At 41.8% G+C, this 17,532-nt stretch overlaps 1 protein-coding gene across 1 annotated transcript; it reads right to left on the reverse strand.

The window, feature by feature from the left end:
• Positions 1-1,945: 1,945 nt before the first annotated feature.
• LOC137914713 (uncharacterized) lies at positions 1,946-12,211 on the reverse strand. The gene is made up of 6 exons (XM_068758211.1): positions 11,960-12,211; positions 11,047-11,884; positions 7,073-8,062; positions 4,179-4,402; positions 3,703-4,092; positions 1,946-2,419 (listed from the first exon to the last, which is right to left on the reverse strand). The coding sequence occupies exons 1-6, from the start codon at positions 12,209-12,211 to the stop codon at positions 1,946-1,948; spliced, it is 3,168 nt and encodes a 1,055-aa protein (XP_068614312.1).
• Between the last annotated feature and the right edge of the window lie 5,321 nt (positions 12,212-17,532).

A 17,532-nucleotide genomic window follows, 5' to 3' on the forward strand; every position in this document is an offset into this window, starting at 1 on the left:
AGTTACCTCTATAAAAGACAGGAGGCGGAGCTAGAGGTGGAGGAGATGAAGATGCTGAGGTTCTCCTTGGGAGTGACCAGGTTGGGTAGGATTAGAAATGAGTCAATAAGAGGGACAGTGAAGGTTAGACGTTTTGGAGACAAGGTCAGAGAGGACAGACTTTGATGGTTTGGACATGTCCAGAGGAGAGACAGGGACTATATCGGCAGAAGGATGCTGAGGATGGAACTGCCAGGGAACAGGGCTAGAGGTCAACCCAGGAGAAGATACATGGACGCAGTGAGGGAGGACATGAGAGTGGCAGGTGTTGGGACGACGCAAAGGACAGGGTGAAGTGGAGAAAGTTGATTTGCTGTGGCGACCCCTGATGGGACAAGCCGAAGATACAGTAGTAGCAGTACTATATAATATAATTTATTTGGCTTGATGGCTTTCTATTTTTCCATTTTGAGTGTCAGAGTTCAAATTACCTGTGTCCCATATGTTGTAGAGATTAAGCTCTGTTTGTGTTTGTGTGTTTATGATGACCAAATTTCAGTTACGGTGTTTGGGAATAATGAGGTAAAGCCACCAGTTTCTTTTTCCTTCACTCACCAAGAGTTTGAACTTTTTTTAAAATGTGCAATATGACTTTATTTTTCCAATCTAAAGCTTATGTCTAACAATAAGCTGCTTATGAGCCACTTTGACATGAAACAACTGCTTGTCAGCATCACTACTATCTTTGACAAATTCGATACACATGCAAGATGCACGACCTTTTCATTTGGTCTTTTCTGTGTTTATTCTACACTTTTCCATATCTGACTTGTGTCTGGCCATACTGTTATTCAACACTGGGGTTCATTTAATATCTGTCATTTCAAATCTTTCACACTGTATTACTCCAGGGTCATCTGCCACAGGATTTAATCTAAATGTCGCAAACTGTCCTTCCGCTCTGTCGCTTATGAATTTCCTGCAAACATCATTCTATGTTGTAACCAACCCAGTGTGTGAGCATGATCGTATTTCATTATTAGATTAATCACACACACACAGACACACACACACACACAGACAAATGTAAATCAGGAGGGACTTGTCATTGATAATCCTGAACCCGATCTCAGGGTGTTGCCAAGTTGGGGAAAAACTAATATATATCCATTTCAATTTTTTTTTTTCTCTCTTCTTGCTCAATTCATAAATTAATGCCGCATTAACTCTGATGAGAAAGGCCCTTCTTACATTTCCAGGATGTCGTTTTAGCTTGGGTTTAAATTTACGCTATAAAACTGCATCTCTAGCAGTGAAAGAAAATGTCATGAAAATGACAATTCATGGAGAGCTTTAAAACAAGCTGCAGATATGCAGTCCCATGTCTTACAAAATATGAGTCCACAATTCCTTTTTTCCGTGGAAGAGGAACCCGCCTGAAATGGTTTCGTCCTCAGTGCTCATTGGCTGCTGTTGCATAGTGATCAGATATGATCGTGTGCACAAGAATCTCCAGCAAGAAGTCATGCATTTATAAAGTAATAAAATGTTACCAAGATTTTTATTATTCTTGTTATTATTTACAATTTTACTGTCATTAATATACACTGAAGTTCTAGGTTTGAACTGCTTCTACTTGAGTGCCATGCTCACTTTGTTATCGCGTCCGTTCTGTTGTCATAAGGGAAAGTTCAGTTTGGAAAAGATTAGAGAGAAGGAAGTGCAAAAAATACAGTGAGCTTACTCGGGAAATGTGTCAGATGACATAGCATAAATGCCTGGTTCGTACTTTATAAAAACAGCTGTCATAGTCTGCAGGAATCTTCAGGACCACCTGCGTGCATGTATGAAGCTGCCATCAAACCGTATTAAATCTACGAGATACGTCATCAAAATAAAAACAACTTAAGTAAAATGACATTTTCTGTGCAGGGACTGATCCCCCCCCCCCCAGTAAATCCTCCAGTCACACTCGTGGGCTGCCATTACACGACGTGTTACTTTTGGTTATCTGCGTCATCTCCTGCTGAGTTGACGTTGCCGTGGGAGAATCCGTGGCGCCCTTTTGGAGTGGCTCGCGGCAGATTGCGGCTGTCAGTTTTTTCCTGAACATTTTACACAGGAAGACGTAGATAAGAGGATCCAGGCACACATTGGTGGCTGACAGCCACAGGGTCGTCTCCTTGGCGATGAAGAGTGCGTTCTGCGCCTTGCAATGGCTCCCAAAGCTTCCGGTTTGGGTCAGAGTGTAGGGGACGCGGGTGAAGTGGAAGGGGGCGAAGCAGAGGAAAAACACTCCCACCACAACAAACACTTTTGCCTTGGTTTTGCGACTGGCTGCTGCAGAGCCGCTCTTTGACGCTTTGTATGACTCATAAACCTTCTTGCTGATGAAGGTGTAGCAAAACACCATCAAGGCCAGCGTTCCCCAGAAAACCACCTGTCAGGAAACATTTAGCAAACATTAAGTCTACGTGACACGTTTTGATCAGTTGTACAACAAGTAATTCCATGTTCAATTGGGTTATTAACATTTTATTACACTGTATATAACTACTACTACTGTACTTTCTGCTTGTCCCTTCAACGTTCTCCACTTCACCCTGTCCTTTGCATCGTCCTCCCCAACACCAACTACTCTCATGTCCTTCCTCACTACGTCCATGCATCTTCTCCTGGGTCGTCCTCTAGCCCTGTTCCCTGGCAGTTCCATCATCAGCATCCTTCTACCGATATAGTCCCTGTCTCTCGCCTGGACATGTCCAAACCATCAAAGTCTGTCCTCTCTGACCTTGTCTCCAAAACGTCTAACCTTCACTGTCCCTCTTATTGTCTCATTTCTAATTCTACCCAACCAGGTCACTCCCAAGGAGAACCTCAGCATCTTCATCTCCTCCACTTCTAGCTCCGCCTCCTGTCTTTTCCCCAGAGACACTGTCTCTAAGCCGTCCATCATGGCTGTCCTCACCACTGGCTTGTAGACTTTTACCTTCATCCTCGCTGACACTCTCCTATCACAGAGCACACCTGATACGTTCCTCCACCCATTCCAGCCTGCCTGCACACGATTCTTCTCTTCCTTTCCACATTCTCTCCATCACTCCGCACTGTTGACCCTAAAGGTACCTAAAGTCCTCTACCTTCTTTACATCTACTCTTTGTAATGTCACTGTCCCCCCCTGGGACCTTCTCATTTACACACATATACTCTGGTCTTACTCCTGCTCACCTTCATTCCTCTGTATTTCACTGATATAACTATTATATTATTAATATATGAAATGCATATTTTGACATTTTTTTAACATACGCCGTTCCATCTTTGTTCAACAGAGTGATTAAGTAAAAGAAGTCAAATGTATTTAATTATGAAACTAACATGAATTGCCACAACTCTTGGACAAGAAGCTCAAGTTGTTACTATTCAATCCTTGTACGAGACAAGCTTCCCTTAATATATATTGATTCATTAGAATTAAAGCTGCACTGCTCACAGCTGCAAAACTAGTTTTCTCACATTTTCTGCTGCACTATAAATTTCATACGTCCACTACAATAATGGATTAAATTACTTTGCTGCTAAGCTAAGTCAGTCAGCAGTCATGCAACTAACGGTTACAACCTCATACCATAGTATTTCATGTTTGACTTGAGGCCATGCTCACATAAAGCTCGTTTTTCCCATTATTCTAGTAGCACATGAATGCGCTGTATTATAACTACCTGACAGAAGTAGTTGAATCCTTCGTGCCAGATCAGGCCGGCTTTGCTCTTCATGGAGGTGCACTTCACTCTGCCTCCAGAGATGCCTGGTGGTTGGTCACTCAGAATAACGTTGGGCAACGCTAAAGATAACATTACCACCCAAATGGCTGCACTCAGCGCCTGGCCGACACGCACTCGCTGCAGGACACACTTCCCAAAGGGCTTGACGATCTTAAGGTAGCGGTCCGCACTGATGAGGCCCAGCAGGAGGATGCTGATATACATGGTGATGTAGAAGAGAACTGCAGAGTACCGGCAGTGGAAAGCGCGTAGCTGCCAGGGGCCCACGCCGGCATCGCTCAGGACTCTCAGAGGGATGGTCAGGGTCATCAGCAGGTCCGCTACCACCTGTTTGTGGGGATTTCTGTTCATTAATTTGTAGTTCTGCACTAACAAGGTCATTCACAGAGCAAAAAAAAGTCCTCTTTTCTTACCACATTCTTTAGAAAGACCACAAATGTTGATCTGCTGGGGATGCTGAAGAAGATCCACGCAGCCAAGGAGTTCAGTATCAGAGCAACTACAAAGAGGATGCTGTACAGGCATGGGAAAACCACAGCTGTCACGCTGGTGTCCCGAATGCATTTGGAGGAAGTGTTGGACAGGGTGTTGTTCATCTTCTGATCTTTAGTTGACCTGTGGATCAGTGACAGAGATTCTCATCATGAGATGAAGAGATATATTATTTCATATGTGGCACTTCTTAAACGTCATCTGATAACATTGATGTCTGCAAGATGTTCTTTTTAATATAATTTTCTGATCATCTATGCCACTGACCCTCACTCCCATTATGGGACGTCACCAGCAACCATGCATAACTGGCAGCAGAGGTTGTGATGAGCGTTGTTATCGACAGGAAATAAGAAAACCTGAGGTGCACCACTTTACCACTCGTACCATTTATTTACCCTACATAAAGCAGACAAAGAGGAAAATACAAGCTCTGTAATGTGTTTTCTTTTCTGCTGTCAGGGTCGCCTGTATGGAAATTTCTAGAATTGCAGTTGATTACACTTCTGATGATCTACTGAAGGAAGTTTGAAGCTCGTTGTTTCAACCACAAGAGCACTTTTACCATACCACAATCTGTAGAGATAAAATGTTTTAATAATCAATAATAAATATAATTCAGAATAGATTTAAATGTAAGAATTATAAATAATATAATAATAATAACTATAAACAGTTGACGCAATCTTGATGAAATATCTCGGCTGTATTTTAATAGATGTTTGAATAGATAAACTTCTAATAAAATATATTTAAGTACCGTATCTATAAATATTTTTATTTTATTTTATGAAATTAAAATAAATTAATTTGTAAATTAAACTAGTGTGTTTAGTGCCATGAAAACAACACTTTACTCCTCTTAAATGTTGTTACGTATCGTTGAAGACTGACAAGAAAAGAAAATACTGGAGAAAAGTACAAGTACCTCACATTTGTCCTACAGAATAGTAACCAAAATCTCCTCACTTTTGATGAGAATGTAATTTATTCTGAATCCTCCTCCTTTCTGACCATTGTGTTCAATGTCTTTATCCAGGAGCAGGTGCCATGGTAACCACTATATACATATATTTTCCTCTGCAGCGCTCACACTGACATTCTAATAGCCCGGAAACAAACACACATCCTCTGATCTTTGTTATTGTCGAGCCAGAAAATGAGTCTTACCTTCTTAATGTGTCTTCATCTCATGCAGCTGTAAGGCACGAGAGGAAAAATGACAGACAACGTGAAAATATATAACATCTAGAAAGGAAGAAGTGAAATAACCAATTCCCCTTTCTCCTGTCTCTCCACAGGATGTGACAGAAATGAAAGAAAAGCCCAAACTGAAACCCCCTTATTGTCAGGCGTGCTTTACTTCTTTAATCAATCAAGAAATAAAGTACCTCTAAAGCGAGTCCAGCTTCTGTGACTGTTATAATCTCTTCATGTGTGTGTGTGTGTGTGTGTGTGTGTTTAATGTTCTTACAATGGGTGGTCTCTGTAGCTCCTGTGTGGCTGTCTTGTCTCAAACCCAATGCGTTTTCCACTTCCTCTGAGTGAAAGACCCTTTCCTTCCTTGCTTCCTGTCCCTATTGTGTTCTGAGAGGCTCCTTCTGCTCTGTGCCAGTCTCCCTTTTTGTTGAGCTGCTTACGGACACACACCAGAACCATGGACTCAGTTCTGGCTAATATCTAGAAACCTGCTCCTCCCTCCATCCTGTCGCTTATTTACCTCACCTTCATCTCTCTGCGCTGTCGGCGTGAGATTACAGATCAAACATTTGTGGTTTTAGAGGACAGAATGATGCGCATCTTGACTCTTCCTTCCACATATGTCAGAAATAAGATGCATCACTTAAGACAGGTCTCTGTGTGAAATGAAAATCTCCATTTGTCTCGATGTACTTGTGCCACAAATATCACTTTCTTAATATTTCTGTGACAAATCTATGAAGACAAACAGACTCAGACACTAGGACTAGATATACACTTAACTACTCATCTCAGTTTAATCTTTGTATAAATATTAAAAGCACATCCTAAGTGTAAAAAAAAACATTTCCTGTGTGGCCAAGAGAGTCAGGCTGACTAACATAGCTGACTAATGACACGCAATGCATTTGTAACGTTTGCAGATTGCTCATGTGATTCTCATTCGGTTGCATAGCGTACCAAATGAAAGATGACGTTAGCGTTACCACATTCAAACGGTCATGTTCGTTTCGCAAACGGGTCAAGAACTTTCCAGCGGTTGCACAAATATGAAAACCACAGCAGAGCCGTGAGCAGAATGGCATCCACGTGTTTATTTTTGTTTTGATTATTGCATCCTATTATTGATGTACACACTTTTACAGTTCAATAACTCTTTATTCTTACATGATTATTATGGTGCAAACTGTTGACACCGCCTGACAGACACGCCACAACACACCACTATTAAAAGAGTCTCTCTTGATACGAGTTGCAAATATTAATCAGCATAAATTTTACTTGTTTTGCACAGCAGGCTCGTTTAGAGGGTCAGTCCCTGAACTCTGCTCAATAGCCTGGTTTTATTCATCCACATCTGTATTGTGCATATATTGCATTGGTATAAAAACATTGTGATAACATCACCGTCTTGTCTCATGCTGCTCAGACCTCTTTAATTAATATTTATCACATTTCCTGTTGAGGGCTTTCAACCTTTTTAGAGTGACAAGGAAAACAAAACTACTGCGTAGGGGAAAAGGTTAACATCAAGGAATACTAATTATGAAATACTTTCTACAAAATATCCAGTAAAAATCTGAGCTCAAGGTGATGAAGAAACATCAGAATCTGCTCTGCTGCTTTCCCTCCTGTCTGGCCAGCTGCATTGAGAAGGACGCGGTTTCCACCATAGAGGTGAATTTTTCCATGAACTCCCGACACAGAAAGATGTAAAGAAGCGGGTTCATGCAGATGTTTGTGGAGGCAAACCACAGCGTGAGTTCCTTGATGAACCTGGCCTCTAAGTCCAAGCAGGCACTATTAGCAGCCCGGCTGACTTGACGTGACGTGTACGGAATCCTGAAAATGTGATACGGGCCGAAAGACACAAAAAACACAATCACGACGAGAAAAACGCGTAACTTTATCCTCTGCTTTCCCTGGTTATTGTTGCTGCCGGAGTTCCTAAAAGACTGGATGACCTTATTTGTGATGCAAATGTAGCAAAGCGTGATGATCACACCGACACCCCAGAATAAAGCAATCAGGTAAATCACTGTGGCCCTGTGGAATTCCAGTCCGGCGGGTCCTTTCAGACTCACGCAGGAGCTGATCTTTGTCATATTGGCTGCGGATCTGTTGCTTAAAATGATGTTAGGTAAAGCTGTGCTTCCGTACAGCAGCACCCAGACCGCAGCCGATACCAGCTTGCTGAAGATCACCTTCTGAATGAACAGATTGCTTTGGGGAGCCATGATCCTGAAGAAACGGTCCAGACTTATCAGACCCAACAGACAGATGCATGTGTACTGTGCGCTGTAGAAGACGGGCTTGACGTAACACGAGAGCACGAATACAAACTTTGACGCCTGCTGCAAGTCGCCTGCAGCTGTGATTGGCATGATCAGAGTCATGACGATATCAGCAGCTATTAGGTTTTTCAGATACACCACAAACGTGGAGGAGGACTCGATGTGCAGCGAGACCCAGGCTGCCACGCCGTTTAGCAGCAGAGCTATGGGGCACATCAGAAAGTAGAGAACCGGAATGGCATTGGAGTTGGATATAAAGCTGACACATTCCGACCCATTGGGGAATGCTTGGTTGTGTGACATCACTGCACCTGAGGGGAAGAGTTTTATAATTGTTCAATGTTCGTCACTTTGAATATAGGGCACAACGTCTTTAAATTCAGGAGAATTAGTCTAATAGTATGTCACAGAGAAAATCTGCAAGAGCTAAAACATTTGGCATTTTAGTGTTTTTGTTTTCTTCATTTTCTTTAATGTCTCCACTCACTGTCTTGTTCCACGAATAAAGAGTTCCTCACATTCATGCACCAGCCGCTGGTCGTCCAGATCAGGTTTGCATGCTGGACAAAGCAAAGGGACCTTGCTGTAAAAAAAAAAAAGTCTGCTGTCTGTCTGCTTTTATTTTTAGACTTAGTCAAGAGTTAGTGAGTCAATTTGGCTTCTCAAAACATCCTAATCCTCACAGGGCTGCTTCTTCTTTATTTTAACTTGGAAAAAATAGACTGGAAATGGCTAACTTCTAAGAAGTTTTTTTTCTTCTACTTTGAAAGACAGCGATGCAACTGAATTCTTTCAAATGCAAATCCAAGTTCTTTCTAAGAGTAAATCAAAAATAAACATATACTTTGTTGGTTTCTGATCTTTTTTACAGTGTGCTGATTTATCATTTTAATGCAAATACAACATGCATAACTGCATTATAGAGAATTAAATGAGATGCATCAAACAGAACATAATGAGGCAAATAAAACTCATGCTGATGATGACTTACATTGGATTTGGTGACTCACTCTTCTCAGACACAAAGCAACAACCTGGACTCGTGTGACGATGCTCTAGGTGTATAAAAACGCAGTTGATTTTCCTAGCAAGCAAATCGACATCTCAGCTGTCCTAAGATTGCCACTTTATCAGGATGTATGCAAAATTATTGAAAACTTGTCAGACATCACACACGCAGTCCGTAATCTGATCACTGCTGAGAGCAGAGAAGACAGGACACATCCAGAGCTGGTTGGACCTGAACTCGGATGTTATTTCTCTTTTATAAAACAATATAAATAACAAAAGTTCTCAAAAATGTATTTTAGCATTTCATTTAAATATTTTACATTTTCACCCCCAGGAAAGTAGATAATAATTACTCAGACAACTAATTAATGATAATATTGTATCTGCAGTGCCAAATTGAGTCAAATTGAGTAATTTATTCAGATTTTTATTGGTATTGTTAAATGTCGATGAATTACGTACAAAGGACTTTCAACGGAAACAAGACCGCAAGGGCTTTTTTGAAATGCTCCTCTTAGACAGGGTGTTTGACTGTACTTATACTGTGATACATACTCTTGTTGGACTGTACTTGTAATAAATATATCCAGCATCAAATCAAAAAAAAGATGTGAACAACTTTACCCTCGCTGCTGTTTTTTTCTTTTGTTTGAACTTCTTTTTCAATCCATTTGAAATCACATAATGGATTTACGTTGTGTATTTTTGGTGATGGATTTGACGTCATAACCTTTTTAAATACTTTGTTTTAATGGCCCTTTCGTCTCAACAGATGCTTTTCTTCATCGCAACGCTAGAGGGCAGTACAACATACAATTTAAAATTACTGCTAACAACGGCATCATTTGTCACTACAGATGTGTCATTAGTTTCTGGCTTCAATTACTCAACATTTTATTAATCTGTGCATTAATTGACTTCTTCCCGCTCTGAGCTCACGTGGGTCTGTCTGCGGTTGTTGTTATTGTTCTACAATTTTGAAAAGATGTTAAGGGCTTAATAGAAACATTAAAGTAATACTTGTGTACAAGCAACAGTATGAGAGGAGTGACAGCAGTAGAGCACACCACTCCTATAAATGAACAAATGGTGAAATAAAAGGGATTAGACTATATAATGCTTGCAATAAAATGACTTGGGGTAATCATTTAGTGATGAGTGGAAAAATAACAGCCAGTTTCAGGGAGAATTTGGAGTAAATGTGTGGGCTCAGGTCCATAAATATATATTTTGTAAACATGCTGGATACACTAGATATAAGATGTTATGTCACAGCTAGATAGCTACGGCACAACAGAAAATGAAATGATCTGAGTGAGAAATCAAATTGAAACCGTAAACATCATTGTCATTTCTATAGCATAAGTGGTAACATATCTTAAATAATCAAAAATAGGCGGTGAAGCATTGAAAAAAAAAAGAGTATCGGAAATACCCATGAGTGTAACGAAAAGGCAGCCAATTTGAACAGTATGCAGAGTAAACTAAACTACATACTCAAAAAATACTGAGAGAAAAACTTACAAATCATCAAGAAAAAGATACAAGATTGATAAATATATATATAAAAAAGCCATGAACTGACAATATCTTTATCCTCCAATCCAAACTGTGTATTCTGTGTATTATCATTTTCACGAGATGCATTACCAGAGTGTGTAAATGTATTCAACCGGAGGGATACAGATCCCTGAGAAATGCTGCAGCTGCTGAGTGGAGGACAGCAGTCGAACCCCAGTTCATGAACTCATCTGTCATTGCTCAATACTCTTCTTCTTCTTCTTCTTCTTTATTATTATATTGATTATATTATGAAATGATTCTGGTTTGGGTTCAAAAGTAAATATTTCATATATTCTGGCTGTTAGAACAATCTGGGTTTAGTATGAAAATAATTGGCACATGTGTTGGAAAGCAAACATTAGAACAATCTCAACGTCTTCATGGTTAAGCTGCTGCAGAACATTTTTCTGCACTGCTGTAATGAGTCAATGACAGTAGGAAGCAATACAGCCATTTCATACAAAACAGCTCTCTTTGAGTACTTGACTACTCATGTTTATACTTTCTAACTTCCTGCAACCTTTTGCAAGTTTTTAAAAGCATGATGATGTCATTGTAATTAAGTGTTCCTTGCTTCATCATCAATTGTGGGAGGAGCTACAGTTCCAGTTCGCTCCCAGTTCTTTACAGCAAATAAAAGAAATCAGCATCTTCTGCATTTGTACTCATATTCTCTGTAACCTCCCAACACAGCATGCACCATCAGACTGGCTTCATGTACCGGCGGAGGAGTCCTTCAGACGGGTGCTGCCTGTTTCTGGGTCAGACCCACCTGCTCCGAGCCAGCCACAGATTCCAGCCTGCAGATGCAGTGTCTTGAACAAAGTGGTTCTGAAGGAGTTACAGAGGAAGAAGTAGATGAGAGGGTCCAAGAGAGAGTTTAACGATGAGAGGAAGAGCGTGCTTTCCTTCAGCTGAAAGAAGAAGAGTTTGAGTCTGCAGTCAAAGAGGACGCCCCGGGTCTGGCTCATGGTGTAAGGCACGCGGGCAAAGTGAAATGGTACAAAGCACACAAAGAACACCGCCAGAACCAGAAACACATTAGCACTCATTTTCCTTTTGGTCTGGCCAGGCTTCTGAGCGGATCCACCGCTTAGTGATGGATGTTTTCTCCTTCCGGCGGTGTGAGCCTTGGTGCGGGAATAGGATCTGTACAGCTCTCTGGTGATTAGCGTGTAGCAGACTATCACCGTCACCAGATTGCCCCAGAATATAACCTGACAGACATGATTTACCACCTCATGCCAGTAGAGCCCGGCTTCTGCCTTCAGGTCACTGCACTTGAAGTGTGCAGAAGACGGCGTTTTGTGCGTCAAGATCACGTTGGGCGGGCAGAGAAGAAGGAGGAAGGTCCATATGGCTCCGGAAAGGAGTTTACGTCGAGCCAGCCGGGCTGCAGTGGTCCCTCTGAAGGGCGTCAGGGTCTTTCTGCAGCGATCGATGCTGATAAGGCCGAAGAAGAGGATGCTGATGTACATTGTGAGGTAGAAGAGCACAGAGGAAACCCGGCACACAAATACACGCAGCCCGGTTGACGCCATGTTGGAATCCGATAACACCTGGAGAAACAGAGAGTTTTATTAAACCTATACTGTATATTTGTCTTGTAAGTTAAAGCTATAGGAAAACCCCACCTTGAAAGGGAAGGTGAAAGTCATGATGATGTCTGCAACCACGATGTTCTTCAGGTATATGATGAAGTGAGACTTGGAGGGAATGCGGAAAAACAGCCACACAGCCAAGCCATTGAGCGACAGCCCCAGCACGAAGAGAACGGAGTAGAGCACAGGGAAAATCACCGTCTTCAGAACACCGTCACGGGAACAAGTGCTGTTGCTGTAGCTGCGGTTGCCAGGGAACATGGCAAAAGTGTCATTTCTCTCCATGAGGGTCATCTAGAAAACAATAGAACGATGCTGGTGAAATATCGTCATAATAAACAATAGCAAAAATAAACAACAACAACAATAATACACGCAGTTAAATATTCTACGGCTGACCTGGGTGGAGTCCTGTCAGGGTCGGGGTGCAGGTCTGGCCTGTCTTGTCTCACGCTGTAGGTCTGTGATCTGACAAGGCTCCTCGGTCAGACGCAGACGCGCTTCAGTGTTTCAGACTAACGGGAGACACCAGCGTGAACTGGTAGCAAATATATGTTGCAATAGCGCTTTCTCTTTTACTTCTCCAGTCCGTTTCCTGTCATGAGGAAGGATGTCTGCAGACACTTCGGGATCTATTTAGTCAGAGGTTCACTTCCGTCGGAACTAGAGATGGATTTTCACATTTAAAACTTGTCTGGTATAAAATGCGAAAATAAGATAAGACAAGATAGGATATAAGAGATTCACTTTATTAGTCCCGCAAAGGGAAATTCCAAGTTATGGCAGCAACAATGGAGCAGGTAAAGTTTTTAAAGAATCACACAAATGTCTATATGCAGGTCAGATATGTAAATAAAAGTGGAAATAATAAGCTATTTAACTATGGTATTCTTTATTTGCATATTTGTCCCTTATGTAAGTGATTTTCACCTTCTGAACTCTCTCTCAGAACATGAAGAAACTTCCCCAAACAGTCGGCTCATGTCCAGCAGACTCAGCGCTGTCCAAGCAAGAATGAAGAATGTTGCCAAGATGCAGCATACCCAATGAAATGCATTTTATTTTCAGCATTGTAACTTACAGCAATCAAGTAGAACAGAAATTTTGTGAAGATACACAGAGCCATTCTGAGGTTGAGAGCCAAAGGTAGCTGAACACCTGGCTTTGTATGTGATGATAACGGTCACTCTGGATTGGAATATTGCAGAACTGGGCAAAACATCTGGGATGTTGCCGCAGAATGCTTCGATCCAGACCTCTAAATATTGCACATATTCTGAGTATTATCTTATCTACGTGTACAGCTACAGCAGTGAGGGCTACACAATCAGGATGTGTCAGTATGAAGTGGAGGGATGCTTGTCCTCATGAATCAAAGTAATCACTTTGATTGCCCCTTGTATCATAAGACCTTGAACTGATTTATCAATTTCAGTTAGTTTAAAAAGTAAGTTCAGTCTATTACTTGTCTGCGATTTCCTGTGTCCGGAGCCAAATTGTCACTGTCAGCAGCATTTATTTGCAGCACTAGGCCTAAGGAGCTCTTTAGTTATTGCGGCACGTGTAGCTCGGTCTGAATGCTGTCATATAGGCTGTAACGCAGCCACCCATATTTACATGTAGTCACGTTTTCCACAGCTGTGTCCTCTGCCCATCTGGGTCTGATCAGGGCCACATCGAGCATCGAGCATTCTGGTTGACTCTTTGTTCTTTGCTTCTTGTCCCTGTTGGATGTCTAGGGTTTCACCGTCGGTCTGCTGGAATGATCAAGCAAGTTGTGTTTTATGCTTTATAGGTTCTTTGACATTCAAGCTCTGAAATGACAGCATTCTACAGGACAAGTGGTTCGTGTGTAACCCGACCTCTAGTGCCGATGTTTTACATTTACATGAATCATTTACTCAAAGGCGTAATCAAATCAGGTGCAAATGAACAGTTGCAGACACGAGCTGCGCTGGGTTCACCCACAGGAAGGAGGGAACAAGGAAAAGAAAAGAGGGAGCTTGCTGGCTTTGCCTCTCGGAGCCTCCTCAACGATCTCCTCAGCGTGCACAGATGCTTGTTCTGATCTGCTATGCTGTTGTGCTGCTTTCCTCACCTCACCTGCTGACCTGCTGACCTGCGAGTCACCACTCATTATTTTCAGTCAAAGTCACCTCGCAGTCTGGGATTGGTTAACACCGCTGGCACTTTCCTCCACCCTTTGTTGACAGTACAGCTGAGGAGTGCAGGATCAAACACTTAACTTCCTTGCTTTGCACACGGAGCCTCGACTGCTGCAGCCCTGCTACTGAGAAACTTCTCTGTGTGGATGTAATTTTAGGGGCTTCATGACGGCGTCGAGGGCGAGGCTGGGGAAAATGCATTTCACATAAATCATGGAGTTTGAGGGCAAACATCAAGCTATTACCGGAAGCAGAACTGTCCCAGCTGTGAGCCTGGTTGATGTAAAGGCATAATGAAGCCGACTTGCGTCCCTTGACCTTTACAAACTGTTGCCTCTTGCGTCTTTTGGCTTCGAGACAGGTAGAAAAATGTAAAAGGGGATTTCCGCACCACATAGAGAGAAAAAAACCATCCAGGGAGGTCCTGTCTTGAGGTTTGTTTGCGACTGTCTTTGTTTTGGCTTTTCTTTTGGTAGAGGCTTAAATAAAACACGGTTGAAATGTGTGTGCATTGATTTGACAGTATCAGGTTTATTCTGTTCAGCCGGTCTGGTTATCCAGACAGATGGCTCTACAGCCCCTCACCTGCAGCAGAAGGAGCTGGATCTAACCCTGGGAGCTACAGGATTACTCGCTTCTATTAAGGATGAAGCCACATTATATAATAAGGCCTAAAGCGCAGTTCTGTTTAGGTCTAGAAACGGTGTGTTTGTCCTTCTGAAGCTGCTAGTTTTATTTCTGTGGGATCTTTGTGAGAGCTCTACTTTGGCAACTTGCTGACTGAGGTACATTCCATCATCTCTCCTGAGCCCCATATGGGTGTGTTGACTGTCTGCAACTGCGCAATCTAACACACACACACACACACACACACACACACTCATCTGAGCTTTAGTTTCTACTGGTGCATGAAGTGCTTGTTCTTGAGGCCCAGGGTGTTTCTCATATTGGTGTTTTCTTAGCAACTCACTTTGTTTGGGTGCTACTAAATATCAAAGCTCATCCTGGGTCTGGAATATGCGTCAGTCAAGGACCTACTAAAGAGTGATAAAGCTGGTGCTCCATTTATCTCAATGTTCTTCGATTTATCCTTGAACTTTGTGTTCAGGTCATTTTCATTTGATTCATACAAGGACTGGAAACTTTGCTGATGCAGGCTGCCAAGCTCCGGACTTCACTTTATTTGACAGCATTTTATTTGCAGTTTCTCTTCATGCAATGCCAGTACAAACGTTTGGGATGATGAGATCGCAAGGGATGGCTGAGTTGAATAAAGCCAGGTGAGACATTATTGTATTGATTGAATTAGGGGATCCTGAAGTTGGGATCAGGGTGTCACGAGACTCCAAAAGTGGGGTGTGGAGATTATTTTTAGAAATAATGAACAAGTATTACAAATAGTCTGTTTTTTAAACATAATTGTAAGGACAAATATCAATTAAACTTAAAGGTCTGTCATCAGCCATCCAGATAAGCCAGCCAGATGTGCACTCTAATAGTGGATAGTGATACTGATACTTCACATTCAAGAAGATCACGCAAAGTTCACTGCAAGCTTTGAGGCGCATATATCAACAACAAGCAGCAGCAATAAACCGACAAACCCAGCAGGAAAATCACTTATGTCAAAAGAATTGACTTGGCAAAAACATAATTCCCCCCTCAAAGTGAATGTTTATAGATCCTTCTACATGGATTTTTACTTAAGTCCAACTCAAGATCTGAACTGATCCAGAAGAGGCCCCTGATCTTTTAAAAGATGCCTCCCCTCAAGTGCATGTCAAGATTTAATAGCTGTTTAATTTAGCTCACACATCCATCCAACTATAGGCTGCAGTTATTTGTTAAGATTATTTTATAAAATGTGTCACCAAATGTCAGAGTCTTTCAGGCCTCTGGTTCGGTTTTACGGCTCAGATCTGTGCAGACTAGTTGCAGTTCATCTTTGCTGCTCTCATCAGTGACATATTAGACATGAGCTGGCAGCTGTTTTCAGTTAAACGCCCCCCAAATAAAATAAATGAGTGCTGCCTGCTCAGTTCCAAATGGCAGACAGACAAGGTTAAAAAGTTGTTGGTGAAGATTTTGGATCATTTCGCAGCTACAGAGCTGCACATTTCCCTAAAGAGATGGAAGGAACCAAAACGTGGCAGAAAAAGCCAGTCTTGACTATATTTGTTATGTGGTCAGAAATTTGACAAATTAAATATGTATCTTGGCAGATGTTGGCAAATGGATGTGGAAAATTAGTGAAGATGAAGATCAGTAAGTTTCAGTTTTGATTGAACAATCAACACAGCTTTATTTAGACTGACGCTGACATCGGACATGGAAAACGAGAACGCTATACAAGAATTAAGTCATCAACAGAGTCAAACCAAAATGGGGGCAAACTGGCATCTCAGCAGTGGCATTCCCGTTTTAAACTCTCAGTAATGTGTTGAAGTTTGTCTGGTAATCCCTCACCCCACTGCCCGAGAAAGGGATGCAGAGCTGGGACTGGAGACTTGGAATATAGAGGAACGGCTCCCTTTGAGTGAATGGACCTGGAATTCCAGACGTACTTGACAGGATGTCTCTGTGTGCACAAAGAGGGCAGCAGCAAAGTGTCGTCCTCAGGTGTTGACGACAGAGGTGGAGAATGCATGGATGAAATGTCTGTCATGCACAATCTAGGACAGTGAGCACTGCAAATAGAGGCAGCTGGACTGAAGTGAAAAAGTATTTGGTCTGATGCACAAACCAAAATTTGAAAAAAATGCCTGAGAAATGTCAAGGCCAGTTGAAATACAGCCACTGCATCAATTACTTGGAGCAAAGTCATCCTAACAGTGTCCTCGTCTGCTCTGGACATAAAGCAGTAAGTTATCAAGAGATAAGATAGGGAGCAATGTATTTGACTCAAATAGCCAAGGTGATTTTAACAGCAACCAATCAGCCCAGAGCTGTAAGGAGGGCCTGTTTTTCCAATCGGTGATGTCATTGTGGTATCTGGAGGCTCCTGCAGAGACGTGTGTGTAATACGTCATAAATTGTATGATTTATTGAGAATCACAGAATATAAATGCGGTATATATATATATATATATGCGGTGTTATCACCATCTGTTGGTTGACTGTTCGGATAACACAGAGGATATACTGTAGTGGATGTGTTGATGTCGTGTGTCTGCATGTCTGTCTGAGTTTTGACTTCCCTGTCGCCTTCTATGTATAAGTATGAAAGTGTTACTTTCAATCAGGTTGTACACCTTAATAAAATAAATCAATCAATCAATAAAACTGGCCAAAGTCAATATTGAGGTTGGCAGGCACAACGTTACATCACAGCTACATTGATGATGAAGATTATGTTTGTACTCTCTTATTATTAATTAACTCCAGACACCAACACCACTGAGAATTGAAAACGTGGAAAATTGTTTTCTCATTCAAGAGCTC

The sequence above is a fragment of the Brachionichthys hirsutus genome, unplaced genomic scaffold, assembly GCF_040956055.1.
Source record: "Brachionichthys hirsutus isolate HB-005 unplaced genomic scaffold, CSIRO-AGI_Bhir_v1 contig_985, whole genome shotgun sequence".
In the NCBI taxonomy this organism is placed as follows: Eukaryota; Metazoa; Chordata; class Actinopteri; order Lophiiformes; family Brachionichthyidae; genus Brachionichthys; species Brachionichthys hirsutus.

Bases quoted from the DNA above. Each gene is read 5' to 3' on its own strand.
- LOC137914713 (XM_068758211.1), bottom strand. From the start codon at position 12,211: ATGGAGAGAAATGACACTTTTGCCATGTTCCCTGGCAACCGCAGCTAC. The intron at 8,063-11,046 runs GTACATGAAGCC...TCTTCCCCTCAG, and splicing joins TCTGAAGGACTCCTCCGCCG to GTGCAGTGATGTCACACAAC. The intron at 4,093-4,178 runs GTAAGAAAAGAG...CCCCACAAACAG, and splicing joins TGGTCTTTCTAAAGAATGTG to GTGGTAGCGGACCTGCTGAT.